At 37.6% G+C, this 21,905-nt stretch overlaps 1 protein-coding gene across 1 annotated transcript; it reads left to right on the forward strand.

Moving 5' to 3' along the window:
* The first annotated feature begins 19,479 nt into the window (after nucleotides 1-19,479).
* On the forward strand, nucleotides 19,480-20,835 carry LOC138348825 (uncharacterized). Its single transcript, XM_069298405.1, has 2 exons — nucleotides 19,480-20,014; nucleotides 20,660-20,835. Exons 1-2 carry the CDS (start codon nucleotides 19,480-19,482, stop codon nucleotides 20,833-20,835), a joined length of 711 nt encoding a protein of 236 aa, XP_069154506.1.
* The last annotated feature ends 1,070 nt before the right edge of the window (nucleotides 20,836-21,905 follow it).

Here is a 21,905-nt window from a genome sequence, read left to right on the forward strand (position 1 = left end):
TGCATCACCTAAAGCATAAAAGTTTTACATAGTTTAAGCAGATCTCGATCTTTTCCTTGGAAGTTTAGACAGAAAATCGAGAAAGAATCTTTGATGTCACAATATTTTTTTCTCTTCACACTTTGTATTTCATCTATTTCAGTACATGAGCATTTCCTTATTGGATACATGAATTATTTTGTTATCATTATATGTTTAAGCATTTCAACATTTAGAGTCTTCTCATGAATGGGCTATTGAAGTGGGTTTTTTTTTCAATGTTTTGGAGAGCACAGAGAAACTTTCTTTGTCACGAACCAACCCACCAGGACATACAGTCACCCACTCTAACACCTATGTAGGAGAACCCTCAAATCATAGTAGAGAAAACATCCGGAAATTAAGAAGGAGGAAAAACAAAATCTAGTTGATCTAATAAATATCATTTTTAAGTACACTCCTTGTTAAACTTGTCAAAAATTAAACGACTCCAACGGACCTAGTCTAACAGGTACAAGAGCTACTAAGAGTAACGTTTGGATAATGAATAATAATAGAATAGAACTACCACCAAGAACAAGGAAAAGTAGATGTTGTTGGAGGGTTTCATCGTTTTCACCTAATAAAACATCATCAATCCTTCATATAGACAACGTAAAAAAGAAATAGCAAGATTAGTATCAGTACAACCACACCTACTTCTAACCATCATGTCAAAAAGAAATAGCAACATTAGTATCAGTACAACCACACCTACTGCTAATCATCATTAGTCAACCCACACCCACCTTATAATAAAATGAAGAATAATAAAAGATCATGCCTGGACCACTAGATTCTCAACCATTACTCCTTTCTTAGAACTCATTCAACCTACACCCAATCTCTATTGTTACTAACTGTATTTTCCCAACCACCAACACTTATGATTCATACAATCATAGCCTACAACATGCTAACCCCATCAATAATCTTGAACCCCGGTAACATCCATACCTACTAGTCGATCATGTCACACTCTTAAGTCATAGGTGCCTTGTCCAACCAAAGCCATATAGTTTCCCCCTAACCCAATCTCTAGTTCTAATCCAACCTTCTTCTGGTACTTAACCATAAGAACACCCCAACAATTCACTCTTTCCCGGCAAGTAAACCTCATAACCTTATTAAACATCACCCTATATTCAGATAAAGGCACATAGTTAAACCTACACCCTATCATCAAAGATTTGCAACTTACACACATAAGATATTTAATGATACATACTTCACCATACACCTTTCGTAGCAAGAAGTTTTTCCTCTCACTAGACCCAAACTATGGCTATAAGCTCGGAAAAATGTGGCAATCAGATCCCATGTTATGCCAAAATGTTTAAACCCAATCCAATAGTTGTGCCACATTGTGGAAACCAAATCCAATAGTTATGTCGGAACGTGGCAACCTCATCAAGTAGTTAACTTACCAAAACGTGGCTATTTGATCCCCAATCACATGTCACATCCATAATTACAATTACATCATCAAGATACTACATTTACATCACAAGTTCATAGCAATGTCAATTCATATTTACTTATTCATATCTTTTTAACAGGGTAGTCAACATTTAAACAAGCATGCATACACAAGTTTCACCACGAACACGAATACGGATCAATCACCTCCCTCTCACACAATTACATCATCAGCTAAGAATTTCCCTAAATTATAAGCACTAAAATAGATAAGTTCACCCCTAGTTCTCCCTTAGATTTTTTCAATCGGTTCCTTAATACTAACTACTAACATAATATAAAATTGTTACTACAATGGATTGATATTCACATACACCAAAACTTATTTTTTATTCCACTAGATACAATGGTTGGCAAAGAAATTCTATTCAACCACCTTCAAAACAAACCTCGACCACTTATTAAGCCTCAACTCAAAATAAACCCACATACATTAATTTATAGCATATTTTCCCACAAATTACTCGGTGAACGAAGATCTACACATGTCTCCTATTTTTGAATTCATATATTACATTATAAACACATTTTTAAAACTACTCAATGCATAAACCTAACCAACATAGGGATCAAGAATTTTTACGGCGTTTTGATCTCGTTTCAAGATTTTCTACATTTGCCACAGTGAATTTTTCCAAGACATCGGAAGATTCAACCATCCCCATGCTAGACATCTCCTTCTCCTTCTTTCCGAAGGTTTGAATAAATTTTTTGAGGTTTCTAGGGCAACATACAACGTTTTACGTAATTTAGGAAAAAATGGATTTCTCAAAATTAAAATTTGCCTAGTCGATCTCGCTGCAATAGGGTAAGTAACCGATGCGGCACCACCATGCCTGCGGCTTTTGTCGTGTTGTAGAAGGACATGGCCTTGATTTTTCCCCTTCCAAAATAACACCAGTTAGGGTTGTTATAATAGATATAACTTTACCACTCAGTCTTCCCTTAACGGATAAGGCCCAGTCATAACACGCTCTGACTTCATAATACCCAACTAAAAAAAGAGTCATACAGGGAACGATGAAATTTTGTGACTTCTAATTGATTTGAAACCATAAAAGGGTAACACACTCTAGATTGGATGGATAAATGCACTACATCAAAGGGTACTATGCTTCCCAATTACGGGCGAGTTAAATAGACAACACCTGAAGACAGAATCAACAAAGTCAAAGAAAATTTTCCCCAGCCTTGTTCGTTGGAGCAACTTCTCTGCTTCTTTAACAATGCCGCTGCACAAGTTGATATCTCGATGTAGGGGGAGATTGGGCAACAGAAAATGGGAAAAGGTCACCGAAATTCTTATTTCCCTTACACTCTTTAAAAATTCCAAAAGATAATTCTCCCAACACCCTCCTCTAAATCACATGAATTCTGTAATTTCTTGTTCCTTTGTTCTTATTACTTAATTTACTATGATTATAGTTGATTGCATACTAGAAATCAAAATTAATAGGAACGATTTTGGGTAGTTATTTAAAATTTAAAGTAGGTTGCTATATGAGTTTGAATGACATAGCATGATTAATTTCTTTACGTGCCTGGTTATTACATAACGTACTCGACGTAAGAATTACGAAAAAACATATGCAATTTGATGTAAATTGGGCGGGAGATTGTCGTGACTCAAATTTTGACACAATTTAGTGGTTATTTGGTATAACTGATGGCTAATTTATGTTCCAGAATAGTTGGAATACTACTCTCTGTTGAAAACTGACAAAAATGGGACATTTGGGACAAACAACGCCATTTTTTTCTTCTGGTGTTTGTCGCAGATGAAATTCGTTGCACCGCTTTCATCCATTTGCATGACTTGCATTATTGCGTTATAGCGAGATGATGGCCACTGTAATGGGTTGGTCAAGACTAGTGGCCTGGCTCTGTTTTCTTTTTAAAAACTTTTCTCTTTTCATTTTAGTGTTCCTTACATGGTATATACACTCCTAACTTATCTTACTTCTCACATGTTCTTCTCAAATAGATTGTCCAAATGACGTTAATGTACCATTTGTCCGGTTTTCAAATGTCGCTAGTTGGAAAAAGAATCATGATTACCGTAACACCAATTTCTTTTATGAGATGGTGGTGCTGTTGGATGTGGTGGAGGAGAAGGCTCTTGCTTTTTATGTTTGCTAAATGGAGTTTGGATGGTTACCGCTAATTGAGGATCCCCTTGATTCATTTCTACTTGGCTAAGGGAGTTCAATTTTGTCCTCAATACTGTATACTTGGATAACCCTTATTTAGTCATTCGTGTTCAGGGCATCAGCGTCCCTCTAAATGTCGCTTCTATAAATGAAGTACTTGAGGTGCCAGATATCCTGAACCTTGTGTTAGAGGATCGACTAAGGGAGATGGATTTTGGGTGGCTGAGGGATACGCTTGTAGAGTAGGAAAAAGTTATCTAGTCTACTTCCAAGGAAATTACTACACCAAGTTATTCACCTGATGCGAAGCACTGGCTATACAAGGTTTCGAGGAGGATTCGCCCATCGGAAAACCACACACACATTACCATTCCTCAGGATTTGGTGGTGGCGAGTGCTACCTATGGAATTCCCAAAATATTGAGGCGCAGATCATATCAGATTAGAAAATGTTTTATAAGAGGAAGAAGAAATCCTTTTTCATTCTTGTCTTATCAATGCTCTATACAAATGGACAGGAGTGTCAATGTTTGATGCGGACGAAGTACTTCCGATGGATCTCCACATTCTCCCTCTTTGAATTCGACCAAGTTCTACTTCAATTTGTAAGAGCAAGAGGACCAGAATGGCTAGTAGCAGTAGGGATGTTGTAGGTCCTAATGGAGATGATTCACTCTTAAGTGCACCAGTCGAGATATATTTTGACATATTAAAGAAGAAAATGGAAAGTGTCTATGCTGATTTTACCCCCATTCCACCCCGTACTGCCCTGGAGATAGAGTTTCCTCATCACCAACTATGCTAGGGAAGGAAAAAGAACCTAGTGACGGATCGTTTGATGATGCAGCTCTGGAATGCCGTCAAAAATATGTTTACTTTTGTTGTTCCTGAGTAGGAGATGCCCTTAGCTGCAAGGGAGGACTTCGTCCAGTTTTAGTAATTGGTGGAGGTTGTGATAGGCCAATTGCTTGCAGAGGGGCAAAATTCTGACAACGACAAATCCTTGTTTGATGAGATATATTTACTTTTTGCTTTCGTCTCGACTTGGATTGTTAATTTAAGATAATTTTGTTATAATATTTCCCAGTTTGTCATTTCTACGTTGTAGCACATAGATGTTTGTTTCGAATTTTCTGATGCAGCCCCAAACTTAATGTGTAACTTATGATAATTTATTCTAGTTTCTTAAATTCTTTGGGGTTGCAGGGATTCGTTCAGATCCCTTTTTTAGTGGGCATTTGTAATCAAGGAAGAACATGAGATTGTCGGTGAGGTTCCGCCTCCCCTATCTCGCTCTAGTGGGAGGTATTCTGCTGCAGTGGTGCAGTGCCAGCGGAAATTATCCCACTGCAGCACACCACGTCAGCGGGAATTATCCCCGTGCAGCGGCTCCGATGGGACCAGAACCTAGCAAAAAATTCTAATGGGTACCCTCCCACTTCCTATGATTTTCAAGGTCTCTATTTTCACCTTTTCCTTGGCTTCTGAATATCTCCAACTAGGATACACGATGTTACTTCACTGACTCCGAATAACTCCATACTATGTACTTGACATTCAAAGGATAAACCCACACATTACAACTTATTCATTTTGTGAGGATTCAAGCAGAAGTCTACTCGCACCAACTTCAGACACTCCACACGGTGTCCTTAGTCATGTTACACACAAAAATAATATTCCTTCACTTCATAAATAATTTAGGCTTCCACGTACACATATACTTCACTCGACACGTAGTACGCAATAATAGATAAAATCAAACTACAAGCACACATTCATATAATTTCAAAAAACAAGGAGAACACATTCACATTTTTCAAACACAAAGCACAGAAAATTAAACTTTATTATTTAGTTCGCCCTATAGATATTCAACACTGGGAATCCATTCTCTTTATTAATTAGTTTGTCCCACAGACGTTCATCACCAATCCTGCATCAAGAATATAAAAAAAGACATAACAAGAATAGTATTAGTACAACCACCGTACTGGTAGGCATCATCGATCATGGAGACACCCACTTCATACTGAAAGATCATGTATAAACCACTCGATTTTTTACCCTTACCCCTTTCCTTAGAAGTCATTCAACCTACACCGAAGCTATGATGTTATGAATCGTATTTTCCCAATTGCCAAAACTTTCAATTTTATTCTATCATATCCTACAACACGCTAACACCAATAATAATCCCGAACACAGTTAACATCATTTTAGTTGAGTACAAGGCCTCTTCTGGCGGCTTGTGACAACCCTAAAAATGGATATGCTAAGTAGTTCATAATGTGTCTAGAATACCTGCGATTGGACCGGGTTCACATGGATTGCTGTGCGTAGAACCAAACCTTTAAACCCATGCTATAGCCATGCCAACAAACATGGGAGTTAATTGATCTTGAAAAAGTTGAGTCCAGCCGTATAGAGCTCTCGAATACGAAGATTTACTCAGATGAGTCTTTAATACACATAAACAGGTAAAATCTTAGGTTTGGAGGGTCTAGGGGTAAAATGGTCTTTTCTAGGGCAAGGGGTGATATCGAAATTATCCTAATTAATTAATGAATTAATTAATTTAAATAAGTGGACGGTTTGATTTAGGTCGACCCGTAATGACCCGTTCACGGTGGTCACTCTACCATGGATCGAACCCCAATGGAAGATTCAATAAAATGTATTTATTTTGACGTTTAAAATCTGATTTTAGGGTATTTATGGTCATTTAAATAATCTCATTACATCAGATTTTTATTAAATTAATAAGGAGTCTTAGTTTAACGAATTCCCAAACTAAAACTCATATTCCTAAACTACTCTCTCACGCTCATCTCTCTCACATCTCTCCACTTTAGTTTCACGTTTTCTCTGCCAAACAAGTGTACTAAATCAGATAAAATTACTAAAGTTCTTCACACTTGAAGAACTCACAAAAAAAATAAAGAAAACATAAGAAAATATGTTAGCCAAAAAAGGAAGTTTCTCCGTTGAAATGGTGTTGAAATTGCAGGGAATGGGACGTGATTTTGCAGAAGGTTTTGGGTAGCAAGTTCAAGGTTAGAACGACAGAAATGGTATGGATTTTCTTACTCTTGGTGCCTTTCCAAAAACGCCCTTAGGATTCAGTCCATTTAAATCCAAAACTAGGATTGTTTCCCCGTGGAATGTCACTGTCACTAGCTCCAATGGATGGTTGTATGTTGGTATATCTGCTGGTAGATAATAGGCATGTAATGAGTTTTCGTGATGAATATGTTCATGAATTTGTGTTTGGAATCGTATGACTGATAACCTATATTTTCCAAAAATATGTTTTTACATGTGTGCAATGTGTAGCCGTGACTTTTAGACACAGATTGGAGCATGAAAATGACATGTATACTGTTGTATTTTATATGCACAAATTTGTTTAAATCGTAATGTTCATAAGTGATGTAAAAATGTCGATTTGAGCGTAAACTCTTTATCGAATGTGATCTTGAAAATGCACCTAAAGAGCTCACTAGAAACTACTCCAAATGTATTCACATTTAACGTGAAAGAGGTGAGAAAATAGGCTGCAAAAATATGAACAAAATTCAAGCACTTTGATGTTAGTTTCTATCAAGCTAAGTCAATTAATGTGTTATGAAAAACGAAGAAAAATAAGTGAGGTCACTGAGTATCGAACCCGTGACCTCACCATGTTAAGAGTCATAGAAATAATTTAAGTTAAAAAGAATGTGGGAAGGGGGATTCGAACGCGTGACCTTGACTGAAAATGAAATACTAAAAATAAGAAACGAGAGGAGTGGGATTCGAATCCACAACCTCTCAGCCAGTTTTAAAAAGGAATTAAAAGAAAAGTAAAAGGTTGAGGCGTGTGGGAATCGAACCTACAACCTCTACATAGAATAAAAGGAATTCAAGGAGAAAATTAAAGTGGGACTGTGGGGGTTCGATCCCACACCATCTCGACCAAGAAGGAGAGAATTGAAAGAAAAGAAAATAAAAGGAAATGAGGTTTTAGGGTTTCGATCCCACATCCTCTCAGTACCAATGAGAGAAAATAAAGAGATAAATCAAAGAAAATGAAATGAAGGCGTTGGGGGCTCGATCTTGGGTTCCCAAGACGTGTAGATCAAACCAAAATAAATAAAAAAGTAAGTGTTGTCCAAGGAATTCGAAATCGCATTTCCTTGCCCGAATTCTGTATTGATACATAAGTCATACGGGAATAAATATTCAAAAATAATGTTGCCTACATAGATGGAAATCGACATCTTTACAATATGTATAAGTATTGTACCACATAATTAGGAAGATATGAATCACTTAAACGAAATATGATTGACTCCTCATGGCTTGTATGTATAGACTCATATGTCTAAAATACGTGTAAAGTAAGTGAACCTAGGATGTATGTAACGAATTGATGAAACCCTAGAAAGGTAAAGTAAGAGTTTCAAACACACTAAATGGCCAAGTGCATTGGCATATAACGAAATGAACATTCACATAAAATGGGGTGAGTATTTATGAAGAACAAATATGCTAAATCTTATGAATATGGTGACAACATGATAAGAGGCTAATGTGAAACATGAGAGAAATCTCAGATGAGACTAAGTAAATGTTTCTGAAATGTACTCACCTTTGAGAGTGTAAAGCTAAAGGAGAGACCAGACTCTATGAACACTATAACGAAAGTATTGAGATTAATGTATACTTAATACTAATGATGAGATGAGAAATCATCTATTGATCTATGATGTCCTCATACGAAAAGCTATCTTCCATAACGTATGAGATTGATGTAATGGAACTTTATAGTAACTACTGATAGGCTAGATATGAGCGGTGATGCCTTTTTTTACAAAGGTTGGAGGTTCACGTAACTCTCATGAGATGAGATTGTTCGGCATGTCGGGTATGAGTCTCCTTATATCTCTTAATCTTTAAACCTATACTGTCAATATATGGATTTATAAGGGTTCCATTCCTTATGTACGCTAGCCTGTTTTGGGTCACTTGGCAAGTGATTCCACCTTTTTTGTGTGTGGGCGAGGCACTAGATTTCATGATGCTCACATGATCTATGTCGTTTAAAGTTAAAGGTCCCAAATGAATGAATAAGGCCAACCTCAAATGATGCACATGATGATACGAATGATACCAAAGGTGTTAGGATAGGCTAATCAAGATCTGAGACAGACTCAAGTAATGACAGTAGGTTATTCTTGATCATTGTACAACAAACCCTATGATAGTCTTAAACTACATACTAGGTGTGGCTAGTGTTTACACTGGCTTATGAATGAATGAAATGATGTACGTAAGAATGAATGAAGAAGACTCTGTGTTTGCTAAAGAAGGCTCCCTAGTTGAGGTGTGATATGTTGAGCCCTCATTTTTGGATGTCTGAATGACAAGTCTGTGATTCAAAGGTCTAATTTCATATGAACGAATGATATGAAATATGTTATGTGTTATATACGATATGTTATAAGTTATGTGTAAGATGTTATGCGATGTTGACTATATTATACGTATGATGATGGATGTTACTCCCATAGCATAACTTTCCTAAATCAAATTTGGAAAGACTCCTGACTTTCCTAATTCGATTTTTGCAAGTCCCTTGACTTTTCAAATCCCAATTTGACAAGTCCAATAACATGACTTTCCATAAATCATGTTGTTGCGAAAGACTTATTCTTAATCATGCATGTACGTGTGTGGGCTTTCATGTACCCATAGTAGAAGCGTTAACTAATCCCATAAAACTATACATTTTTTGGTGCAGGCCGCATGTTCCACTAGCATTTGTTTCGCGTTTTTTTCAGAAGTTTTATTGGTGCCATTTTGGAAAGTATACACTTAATGTAGTATTGAAGATTTTCTTTCATTTGATGTTCTTAAGGTTAATTTTCTGTTGGTGAACGTATATAATTTTAGTTAGAATGACTTACATGCATGTTACCAAAAAAAAGTTCAAATTTTCCGCTAAAATTAACTTAGATGAAGTAAGGAAGATGTCTGTAGGCTTGTCATTGACATAGAGAGGTCAGGGATGCCGGTCTCGTCAGGGGCCTAGATTCAAGTCATGAAAAAGTTTGTATCAGATCATTAGGTTAAATTCTTAAGATAATAAGTTCACATCAACCACATTGTGTAGTTTCTATTTTATGGTAGTAAAGTGCCCTACTATCCTTAATTAAGACTGCATGATGCGTAGGAAAATTTCCCTTCTTCTGATCTCATAATGCCTTTTCCTAATGTCTGATTTCTTGATGTTATGAGACTGCCTAACATAATTCCTTTTTGTTTTCAGAGAATGAATACAAGGAGAACCATTGGTAAGAGCAAACGAGGAGCAACTATTGGGGAAAATTAGGTTCACTTCAGGCTCCAGTTGAAGGAGTGGCTATGCCGGTTAACCCTGCTAGGTTGAATGATGCTACAGTCATTTGGGAGCTGTTTAGGAAAGCCTTCCTAGAGAGATTATTCCCCAGGGAGATGATGGAGGCCAAGGTTATGGAGTTTATCAACGTTAAGCAAGGATTAATGGCAATAAGGGAGTATTCCCTTATATTTAGTAAACTATCCAGGTATGCTACTTCCCTTTTATCTAACAGCCGAGATGAGATGAGTAGGTTACTCAAAGGAATTAACATAGATCTAGAGGAGGAGTTTCGGGATGCGATGCTTCACGATAACGTGGACCTCTCAAGGTTGATGGTGTATGTCGAGCAGGTGGAGGACATTCGGCAGAAGAGGGGCGTCTGACATGCTAGGAGGCCCGAACCTCATGATCAGGAAATTCCGAGCAATAGAGGCAACAAATATAATTTTGGCATCCGTAAGCAAACCAGATTAAAAAAGGGGCAACAGAGTTCATGGAACTCTAACTTTCAGAGTAGTACAACATCAGAGGAGGCCCTAAGAAGGGAAATGGAGGTGATATGCAGCGTCCCAGAAAGAACTCTGCTAAGTGTGGTCGTGCTCACAGTGGAAAGTGCAGAAAAGGCACTAATCTCTGCTTTGGTTGCGGTAAGAATTGGCATATGGTTAAGGACTGCCCACAGAACAACGGTTAGGCTGGAGGTAATGCTCAGCCTACTCCTAATTCATAGGGTGCAACAATAATTGAGTCTCCTAAGAAGAACAGGTTTTAGCTCTGAAGGGCACGGAGGAGCAAGGGAAGTCCGCTGATGTGGTCACAGGTATGCTGCAAGTATTCTCAACTTCTGTTTATGCTTTACTTGACACAGGGTCTATATTTTCCTTTTGTACCTCCTTTACTTGCTCTCACTTTTGAGATATTTCCTGAAGTTCTACTTAATTCTATAGTGTTTAGTAAACCTTTAGGACAAAATGTAAGAACTGATAGGGTATACAAGGATTTCCAAATAGTTGTAAGTGGTAAGACTATGTGTGCAACTTTGTTGAGTTACCAATGCATGATTTTGATGTTATTATAGGCATGGATTGGCTTCATAGTTGTTATGCTTGTAGGGATTGTCGTAGTAGGGTTGTGAGATTTTTTTCCTAATAAAGAAGAGCTGGTCTCAGAGGGTACAACTCGATCGTCCTAATCCCTTTATTACAAACTTTAAGGCCAGTAAAATTATGTCCAAGGGGTTATGATGTAATCTTGTTAGTGTTAATGATTTAGATCATGACATTCCTTCCATAGACTCAGTGTCTATAGTGAATAAGTTTCATGATGCATTTCATGATGATTTGCCTGGAGTTCCTCCCAATCGAGAGATTGACTTGGGTATCAAATTAGAAACCGAAACCAAACCAATTTCAATTCCTTCTTACATAATGGCTCCTAGCTCAACTCAAATATTTAATGCTCTAGTCAAAATATTTTACTAATAAGGGTTTCGTTCATCCGAGCATATATTCTCGGGGCCCTCCAGTATTTTTTTGTGTAAAAGAAAAATTGAACCCTTAGAATGTCTATCCATTAACGGCAACTCAACAAAGTCTCTATCAAGAATAAGTATCAAATTCCCAAAATAAATGACTTGTTCGACCAACTCCAAGGGTCTAGTTTCTTCTTGAAAATTGATTTTTTTTCATGGTGCCATTAGTTCGGTGTTAGGGATGGACATATTCCAAAGACTGCCTTTCATACCCGTTATGGTTACTATGCACCTGCTGCATTTATAGTTCTTATGAACAGGGTCTTCGGTAAATACCTTGACTTTTTCTTCATAGTATTTATTGATAATATTTTCATGTAATTTAAGACCAACGAAGAGCATGAACAACATTTGAGACTAAACTTGCGGGTACTTAGACAACATCTGTTGTATGCCGAATTCAGCAAGTGTGAATTTTTGATAAAATTAGTAACCTTTATGGGTCATGTTGTATCTGATAAGAGTGTGGAGGTGGACCCCAGGAAGACTGAGGCTGCTATGATCTAGCCAAAACCTCTTACTCCCATGGATATGCGTAGCGTCTTGGGATTGGATGGTTACTACTATAGGTTCGTGAAGAGTTTTTCTTCCATTGCTACCCCGCTAACAGCTTTGACTAAGAAGAATGCAAAGCTTGAATGTACGGAGACTTGTGAAAAGTGTTTCCAGGGTTGTAAGGTGATAGATTATGCGTCGTGACATTTCAAGGTTCATGAGAAGAATTATCCCAATCATGACCTGGAGTTGGCAGCTATGGTCCTTGCATTTATACAGTGGAGGCATTACTTGTACGGAGTGCAAATGGATGTGTTCACATACTCAAGAGTCTCCAGTAAGTGTCCTGGCAAAGAGAGTTGAATCTACGTCAACGTAGATTGTTGGAGCTGTTGAAGGACTGTGACATGAATGTTCACTAGCATCCAAGTAAGGCTAATGTTGTAGATGATGCTTTGAGCAATATTAGCATAGGAAGTACATCCCACATTGAAGATGGGAAGAAGGAGTTGGTGAAAGATTTACACAGACTGGACAGACTGGGTATGCGGTTAGTTGACTCTACTAGTTGGGGTGTTCCAATTCATCCTAATTCTTAATTGTCCTTGGTAGTTGAATTAAAAAAGGGTCAGCATCCTGATCCTTTTTTATGGAGTAAAAAGACTCAATTCTTATAAATATGAATTAGTCTTTTGCTTTTGTAGGTGACGACAGAGGCCCATGGTTCCAGAAATTCCATACATATACGTTCCACAAAGATGTATCATGATCTTAAGCAAATATATTGGTGGGATGACATGAAGAAGTACATTAAAGAATATGTGTCTCAGTGTTCTAATTGTACACAGTTTAACGCTATACATCTTAAGTCTGGCAGTCTTACTCAGACATTGTGACTTGAAAGTGGGAGACCATTTATATGGACTTCGTGGTTGGTCTTTTGAAGACTAGGAGACAGTATGACTCCATATGGGTTATTGTGGACAGGATGACTAAGTCTTCTCACATTATCCCTGTGAACTCTACTTACAAAGCCGAGGATTATGCGAGACTCTAGATTGATGAGATGACATGGGATTCCTTCGTCTATCATTTCTTATAGAGGAGATAAATTCACTTCACATTTCTAGAGATTCTTCCAGAAGATCTTAGGCGCACCGGTTAAGCTTCGTAGTGCCTTTCATGCTAAGACTGATGGGCAGGCGGAGTGCACTATTAAGTTATTGATAGAGATGTTGAGGGTGTGTCTGATTGACTTCAGGAGTAGTTGGGACGAACATCTTCCTTTGATAGAGTTCTCGTATGATAACGACTATCACTCAAACATTACGATGACACAGTTTGAGGCACTTCATGGTAAGAGGTGTAGGTCTCAAGTTTGGTGGTTCGAGGCTTGAAATTCATCCATTTTGGGTCTAGAGATCATTCATAAGGCCTTAGAAATCTAATGCAGACAACACAAAATGGCTCATAGATTTTTATGTTGGTCACCAAGTCTATTTTAAGATATCACTTATGAAGGGGGTGATGAGGTTTGGCATTAATGGGAAGTTGAGTCTGAAGTATGTTGGTCCATATGAGATCGTAAAACGTGTGGGTGAGGTGGCATTTGTGTTGGCATTGCCTGCGGAGCTAGCTTCTGTACATCAAGTTTTTCATGTCTCTATGTTAAAGAAGTGCCTAGGTGATCCAAAATATATTCTACCTTTAGAAGGTTTTGGGTCGATGAAAATTTGTCCTATGAGGAGGTACCTGTGGAGATTATAGACAAAAAGGTCAAGTGGTTAAGGAACAAGGAGATTCCTATAGTGAAGGTTTTGTGGAGGAATCATTTGTTGAGGGTTCTACGTGGGAAGCCGAGGCCGATATGATATCCCGCTACCTTAATCTTTGCAGCTCTTAAGGTTAGACTTCCTACTCTTAAGTCTATGTTTTCTTATCTCTCTGTTATATGTTTCTATTTCTTGTTTGTGGATAGTTATTATATTATTATATGTCTGGCATTACGCTAGATAGTTAGTAGGGTCATTTGGGGACGAATGTTCCTTGGGGGGGGGGGGGGGCGGATAATGCAACAACCATAAAAATGGATATGCTAAGTAATTTTTAATGTGTCTAGACTGCCTACAATTAGACTGGGTTCACACATATTGATGCGCATAGAACCAGACCTCTAAACCCTTGCTACAACCAAGCGAACAAACATGGGGAGTTAGTTGAGCTATAAAAGGGTGGGTCAGCCGTGTAGGGCTCTCGATTACTAAGATTTACTCGGATGAGTCTTTACCGGACTTAAATAGGAAATATCTTCGTTTTGGAGGGTCTAGGGATAAGATTGACTTTTCTAGGACAAGGGTAATATTGTAATTACCCAAATGAATTTCTTAATTTCTTAATTAATTTAATTAAGTGTACGGTTTGAGTCGGGTTAACTCCAAATGACCCGTTCGTGGTAGTCACTCCACCGAGTTTGAACCTTAATGGAAGCTTCAATTAAATGTATCTAATTTGAGGTTTATAATCTTATTTTTTGAAGGGATTTATAGTCATTTCACTAAGCTAATGAAATTAATTTTTTATTAAATTAATAAGGAGTCCTAGTTTGAATAATTCCCAAACAAAAACTCCTAATCCTAAACTACTCTCTCACGCTCATCTCTCTTACGTCTCACCACTTCTTTTTCACGTTTTCTCTACCAAACAAGAGTACTAAATCAGAAAAATTACTAAAGTTTTACATAGTTGAAGAAATCAGAAAAAAATATAATAAAAACATAAGCAAAAACGTTAGGTAAAAAAGGGAAGTTTCTCCGTCGAATTGGAGTTGAAATTGCAGGGAATCGGGCGTGATTTGAAAGACGGTTTAGGTAATAAATTTCAAGGTTTGAACAACAAAACTAGGATTGTTTCCCTGTTGCATGTCTCTATAACTAGCTCCTATCGATAGTTGTAGGTTGGTATGTATGCTGGTAGATATTAGGCATGTAATGAGTTTTTGTGATGAATATGATCATGAATGTGTGTTTAGAATCGTATGACTGATAACCTATGTTTTCCAAAAATATTTGTTTACGTGTGTACAATGTGTAGTCGTTACTTTTTGACACGGATCAGAGCATTGAAATGACATGTTTATGGTTGTATTTTATCTACACAAACTTGTTTAAATCGTGATGTCCATAAGTGATCTAAAAGTTGTGATTTCAGTGCGAACTCTTTATCAAATGTGATCTTGAAAATGCATCTAAAGAACTCACTAAAAACTACTCCAAACGTATAGCAATTTAATATGGAAGAGGTGAGAAAATAGGATGCAAAAATGTTATCAAATTTCCAGCACTTTGATGTTAGTTTCGATCAAGCTAAATAAAACTAACATGTTAGGAAAAATGAAGAAAAATAAGTCAGGTCACTGAGGATCGAACCCATGACCTAACCATGTTGAAAGTCATAGAAATCATGTAAGTTAAAAATAATGTGGCAAGGGGGATTCGAACATGTGACTTTGACCGAAAATGAAATTCTAAAAATAAGAAATAAGAGGAGTGGGGTCCGAACTCACCACCTCTCAGTCAGATTTAAGGAGGAATTAAAAGAAAAATATAAGGTTGAGGCATGTGGGAATCGAACCCACGATCTCTAGGAAGAATAAAAGAAATTTATGGAGAAAATTAAAGTAGGGCTGTGGGGGTTCAATAGCACACCCTCTCAGCCAAGAAGGAGAGATTTAAAAGAAAAAAAATGAAATGAGGTTTTGGGGGGTCTATCCCACATCCTCTCAGTTCCAATGAGAGACAAATCATGAGACAAATCAAGGTGAAAATGAAATGAAGGCGTTAGGGCTCGATCTTGGGTCCCAATCCGTGTGGATCAAACCAAAATAAATAGAAATGTAAGTATTGTCAAAGGGATTCGAAATCAGGTTCCTTGACCAAATTATGTATTGATACATAAGTCACACCTGAATAAATATTCAAAAATAATGTTGCCTACATAAATCGAAATAGAAATCTTGGCATACTTACAAGATGTATAAGTATTGTACTACTTAATCCTAGGAAGATATGAATCACTTGAACGAACTATGATTGAAGCCTAATGGCTTGTATGTATATACCCATAAGTCTAGAATAAGTGTAAAGTAAGTGAGCCTAAGATGTATGTAATTAAATGATGAAACCCTAGAAGGGTCAAGTAAGTGTGTGAAACACACTAAATGGCCAAGTGCATTGGCATATAATGAAATGATCATCGACGTAAAAAGGGGTGAGTAATTATGAAGACAAAATATGATAAAGCTAATGAATGTGGTGACAACTTGATACGAGGCTCATGAGAAAGATGAGAGCAATCTCAAATGAGCCTAGGTAAATGTTACCAAAATGTACTTACCATTGAGAGTGTGAAGTTAAAAAAGAGACCAATATCTATGAAAACTCTAACGAAAGTATTAAGATTAATGTATACTTAATACTAATGATGAGATTATAAATCATCTATTGAGCTATGATGTCCTCATACTAGAAACTAGCTTCCATAACGTATGAGTTGAATGTAATGAAACTTTATACTTAGAACTGATAGGCTAGATATAAGAGGTGATGCCTTCTTTTATAAAGGGTGGAGGTTCATGTAACTCTCATGAAATGAGACTGTCTAGCATGTCGGGTATTGGTCTCCTTATATATCCTAATGTTTGAACCTATACTGTCAATATATGGATCTAGAAGGGTTTATTTCCCTGTGTACGCTAGCATGTTTTGGGTCACTTGGCCGTTGATTCCACCTCTTTTTGGTGTGAGGCAGACAATGCTTTTCAGGATGCTCACATGATCTATGTTGGTTAAAGTTAAAGGTCCCAAATAAATGAATGAGGTCAAGCTCAGATGATGCACATAATTATAGGAACGATACGAAAAGTGTTAGTATAGGATAATCAAGAGGTGAGCTATACTCAAGTAATGACACTAGGTTATTCTTGATCATTGTACAACAAGCCTGATGAGAGTCTTAAACTACATCCTAGGTATGGCTAGTGTTTACACTAGCTTATGAATGAATGAAATGTAGTACGTATTAATGAATGAAGCAGACTCTGTGATTTCTAATGAAGGATCCCTAGTTGAGGTCACATATGTTGAGCCCTTATTTTCGGAAGTATTAATTTCAAGTCCATGATTCCAAGGGGTCATGGAATATGAACAAATGATATCAAATATGTTGTGTTGTATGCGATATGTTATGTTTTATGTGTAAGATGTTATGTTCTATGTACAATATTATACGTATGCTGATGCATGTTACTCCCATGGCATGGATTACCAAAACCAAATTTGGCAAGTCCACAACCTTCCTTATTCAAATTTTGCAAGTCTCCCAACTTTCCTAATTCACATTTGGCAAGTCACCTGATTTTCCAAATCCTAATTTGGCAATTCCACTGACTTGACTTTCCATAAATCATGTTGTTGGGAAAGAGCTATTCTTACTCATGCATGTCCTTGTTGTGTTTTTTTATATAACCATACTTAGTACAAGTGTGTACTAATCTCATAAAAGTTTACTTTTTTAGGTACAGACACAGGTGGACGTTGATGTTGAAGATATCCTGACGTAGAGCAAACATCCGGACTTGGTAAGCCCTCATGTATTCGAGGACAATTTCCCATTATATTGTAGCTTAGTTATAGGATTGATCTATTTGAGTATGTTCCACGAACTTTCATTCACGTTTATTTCAGACGTTGTATTGGTGCCATTTTGGCAAGTATACACTTATTGCATTATTGAACTATTTCATTCATTTTATGTTCTTAATGTTAGATGGTTGATGGGAACATATATGAATTTAAGTAGAATGACTTACATGCATGTTACGAAACAAAAAGTACAAATTTTCTGCTAAAATTAACCTAGATGAAGTAAGGATGACGTATGTAGGCTTGTCTGCGACCCCGAAGAGGTCAACCACACCGGTCTTGTCTGTGGTCTAAATTCAGGTCGTGACAAAGTTTGTATCAGAGAATTATGTTAAATTCTTAAGATCATAAGTCAACATCAACCAGATTGAGTAGTTTCAAAGTCATGGTAGTGAAGTGCACCACTATCATGGATTAGAGAATGCATGATGCGTAGGAAAATTTCCCTTCTTTTGATCTCATCATGGCTTTTCCTAATATATGATTTCTTGATGTTATGATCGTGTATAGAATAAATCCTTGTTTTTTAAGAGAATGAATAGTAGGAGAACCATTGGTCAGAGGAAAGGAGGTCAGCTGTTGAAGACAATCAGGTTTCACCCTAGGCTCTACTTGAAGGAGTTGCTATTCCGGTTAACCCTGTTGATTGAATGATGTGGAGGTGTTGTCATCTCGAACCCAGATGGCATATGTTATCACTATGCAGGCCATGGCCATGAACGACCAGATCAACCGGCATAATCTTTAGAGGGAGAATCCAATGGTTCGTAGAATGGTTGAAAAATTGCGAGACTTCACGAGGCTGAATCCTGCTACTTTCACATGGTCTAAGAGTTCAGAGGATCCTTAGGAGTGTGTGGATGAGGTGCATAAGATTTTTTTGGCTTTTGGGGCCACAGATACCGAGAAGGCAGAGTTAGCTTCCTATCATCTTAAAGATGTTGCACAGACATGGTGCAAAATGTGGTAGGATAATCGAGATTTGGGTGATGTTTCGGTACCTTTGGAGATTTTTAGGACAACTTTCCTTGAGAAATTCATCCCCAGGGAGATGATGGAGGTCAAGGTTGAGGAGTTTATCAACCTTAAAAATTGATCAATGGCAGTAAGGGAGTATTTCTTGATGTTTGTTAAACTATCGAAGTATGTTAATTCCCTTATATCTAACAGCAGGGATTAGATAAGTAGGTTTCTCACAGAAGTAACCAGAGATCTGGAAGAGCAGTGTCTTGATGCAATGCTACACGATCAAATAGACCTCTCAAAGTTATAGGTGCATGTCTATAAGGTGGAGGACATACAGAAGAAAAGGAGCGTCTGATATGCTAGAAGGCCTAAGACTCATGATAAGGCAGGTCCTAGAAATTGAGGCAACAGACACAATTTTGGTGTCCTTGAGCAGCCCAGATTAAAAAGGGGGTAACAGAGTTCAGGGAACTCAAACTTTCAGAGGAGTATAACACCTAGAGGAGGCCCCAAGAAGGGCAATAGAGGTGATACGAAGCTTCCCAAAAATAACTTTACTAAGTTTTGTTGTGCTCACAGTGGGGAGTGTAGATAGGGCACTAATGCCTACTTTGGTTGTGGTAAGAATGGTTATATGGTTAAGGACTACCTATAGTACAGGGGTCAGGCTGGAGGTAATACTCAACCTAGTCCTAATTCACATGGTGCAACAGCAGTCGAGCCTCCTAAGAGGAACAGGTTCTAGCCCTGAATGTCATGGAAGAGCAGGGGAACTCCACTGATATGGTCACAGGTATGCTGCAAGTATTCTCAACTTCTGTTTATGCTTTACTTGACCCAGGGTCTATGCTTTCCTTTGTAACTCCCTTACTTGCTCTAAATTTTGAGATGTTACCTGAAGTTTTGCATTATCCTATAGTTGTTAGTACACCTTTAGAAGAAAATGTAGGAACTGATAGAGTAAACAGAGATTGGCCAATAGTTGTAAGTGGAAAGACTATGTGTGCAGACTTGGTTGAGTTACCAATGCATGATTTTGATGTTACTCTTGGCATGGATTGTCTTTATAGTTGTTATTCTTGTATGGATTGCCATAGTACGTTTTTTCTATTTCATTTCCCTAATGAAGAAGACCTGGTCTTGGAGGGGTACAATTCGAGTCATCTTGTGAGTTTCAATGATTTAGATCATGACATTCCTTCCATAGACCCAGTGCCTATAGTGAATGAGTTCCATGATGCATTTCATGATGATTTGCCTGGAGTTCGTCCCACTCGAGATAGTGACTTTGGTATCGAATTATAACCCTAAACTAAACCAATATAAATTCCTTCTTACTGATTGGCTTCAGCTTAACTCAAAGAGTTGAAGTTGTAGTCAAACGATTTCACTTATAAAGGTTTCATTCAGCTGAGCATACCTCTTGGGGCGCTCCAGTGTTGTTTGTGAAAAAGACAGAAGTAATCCTTAGTATGTGTATCGATTATTGGCAACTCAACAAAGTCACTATCAAGAATCGATATCTAATTCCCAGAAAAGTTGACTTGTTCGAGAAACTCCAAGGGTCTAGTTTCTTCTCAAAGATTGATTTTCGTTCACGGTACCATCAGCTTAGGGTTAGGGATGGATATATCTTAAAGAAAACCTTTCGTGCCTTTTATTGTCACTATGAGTTCCTAGTTATGTCATTTGGTCTTACAAATGCAGCAGCTACATTATTGATCTCATGAACAGGGTTTTTTGTGAATACCTTGACTCGTTTGTCATAGTATTTATTGATGACATTCTCATCTACTTTAAGACCAAGGAAGATCATGAACAACATTTGAGACTAACCTTGTAAGTACTTAAACAACATCAACTGTATGCTAAATTAAGCAAGTGTGAATTTTAGCTAAGATCACTGACGTTCATGGGTCATGTTGTGTACGATCAGGGTGTGGAGGTGACTGCAGGAAGACTGACTCTATTACGAACTGGACAAAACCTCTTACTCCCACAGATATCCATAGCTTCTTGGGATTGGCTGGTTACTACTACAGGTTCGTAGAGGATTTTTCTTCCATTGCTGCCCCCTCGACAGCTTTGGCTAAGAAGAATTCCAAGTTTTAATGGACAGAGACTTGTGAAAAGAGTTTCCAGGAGCTCAAGGACATACTCACTTCATCCCTAGTGCTTACTTTGCCTTAGTGTGGTGAGAATTACATAGTTTATTATGATTTATATAGGGTTGGTTTGGGTTCTTTTCTTATGCAAGGTGGTATGGTGATAACTTATGCTTCCAGACATCTCAAGGTTTCATGAGAAGAATTATCCCACTCATGACTAGGAGTTAGCTGTTGTGGTCCTTACATTGAAATTATGGAGGCATTACTAGGACGGAATGCACCTGGATGTGATCACAGACCACAGGAGTCCCCTATATGTTTTCATGTAGAGAGAGTTGAATCTACGTTAGGGGAGATTGTTAGAGTCGTTGAAGGACTATGACATGAATGTTTACTACCATCGAAGTAAGCCTAATGTTGTAGCTAATGCTTTCAGAAGGATGATCATGGGATGTACAACCCATATTGAGGATGGGAAGAAGGAGTTGGTGAAAGATGTACACAAACATGCCCGACTGGATGTACGGTTAGTTGACTCTAATAGAGGGGGTGTTTCAATTCATACTAGTTCTAAATCGTCCTTGGCTGTTCAAGTCAAGAAGTGTAATCTTCTTGATCATGTTTTTATGGAGTTAAAGGAATCAGTTCTGATAAAGATGAATGAGTCTTTTTCTTTGGGAGGTGACGACATACTTAGGTACAAGGACATGATGTGTGTATTAGATGAGGATTATTTGCGAGCTAGGATCATTGAAGAGGCCCATGGTTCTAGATATTTTATACATCCAGGTTCCACCAAGATGTATCATGATCTTAAGAAGATCTATGGGTACGATAGCATGAAGAAGGACATTGAAGAATATATGGCCAAGTGTCCTAATTGTAAACGTGTTAAGGTAGAACATCTTAAGTCGGGCAGTCTTATTCATATTATTGAGGTTCTTGCTTGGAAGTGGGAGGCCATTAATATGGACTTCGTGGTTGGTCTTCCGAATACTAGGAGACAACATGACCCCATATGGGTTATTGTGGGAAGATGACTTAGTATGCTCAATTTATCCCTGTGAATTCTAC

This window comes from Solanum lycopersicum, chromosome 5 (genome assembly GCF_036512215.1).
Source record: "Solanum lycopersicum chromosome 5, SLM_r2.1".
NCBI lineage: Eukaryota > Viridiplantae > Streptophyta > Magnoliopsida > Solanales > Solanaceae > Solanum > Solanum lycopersicum.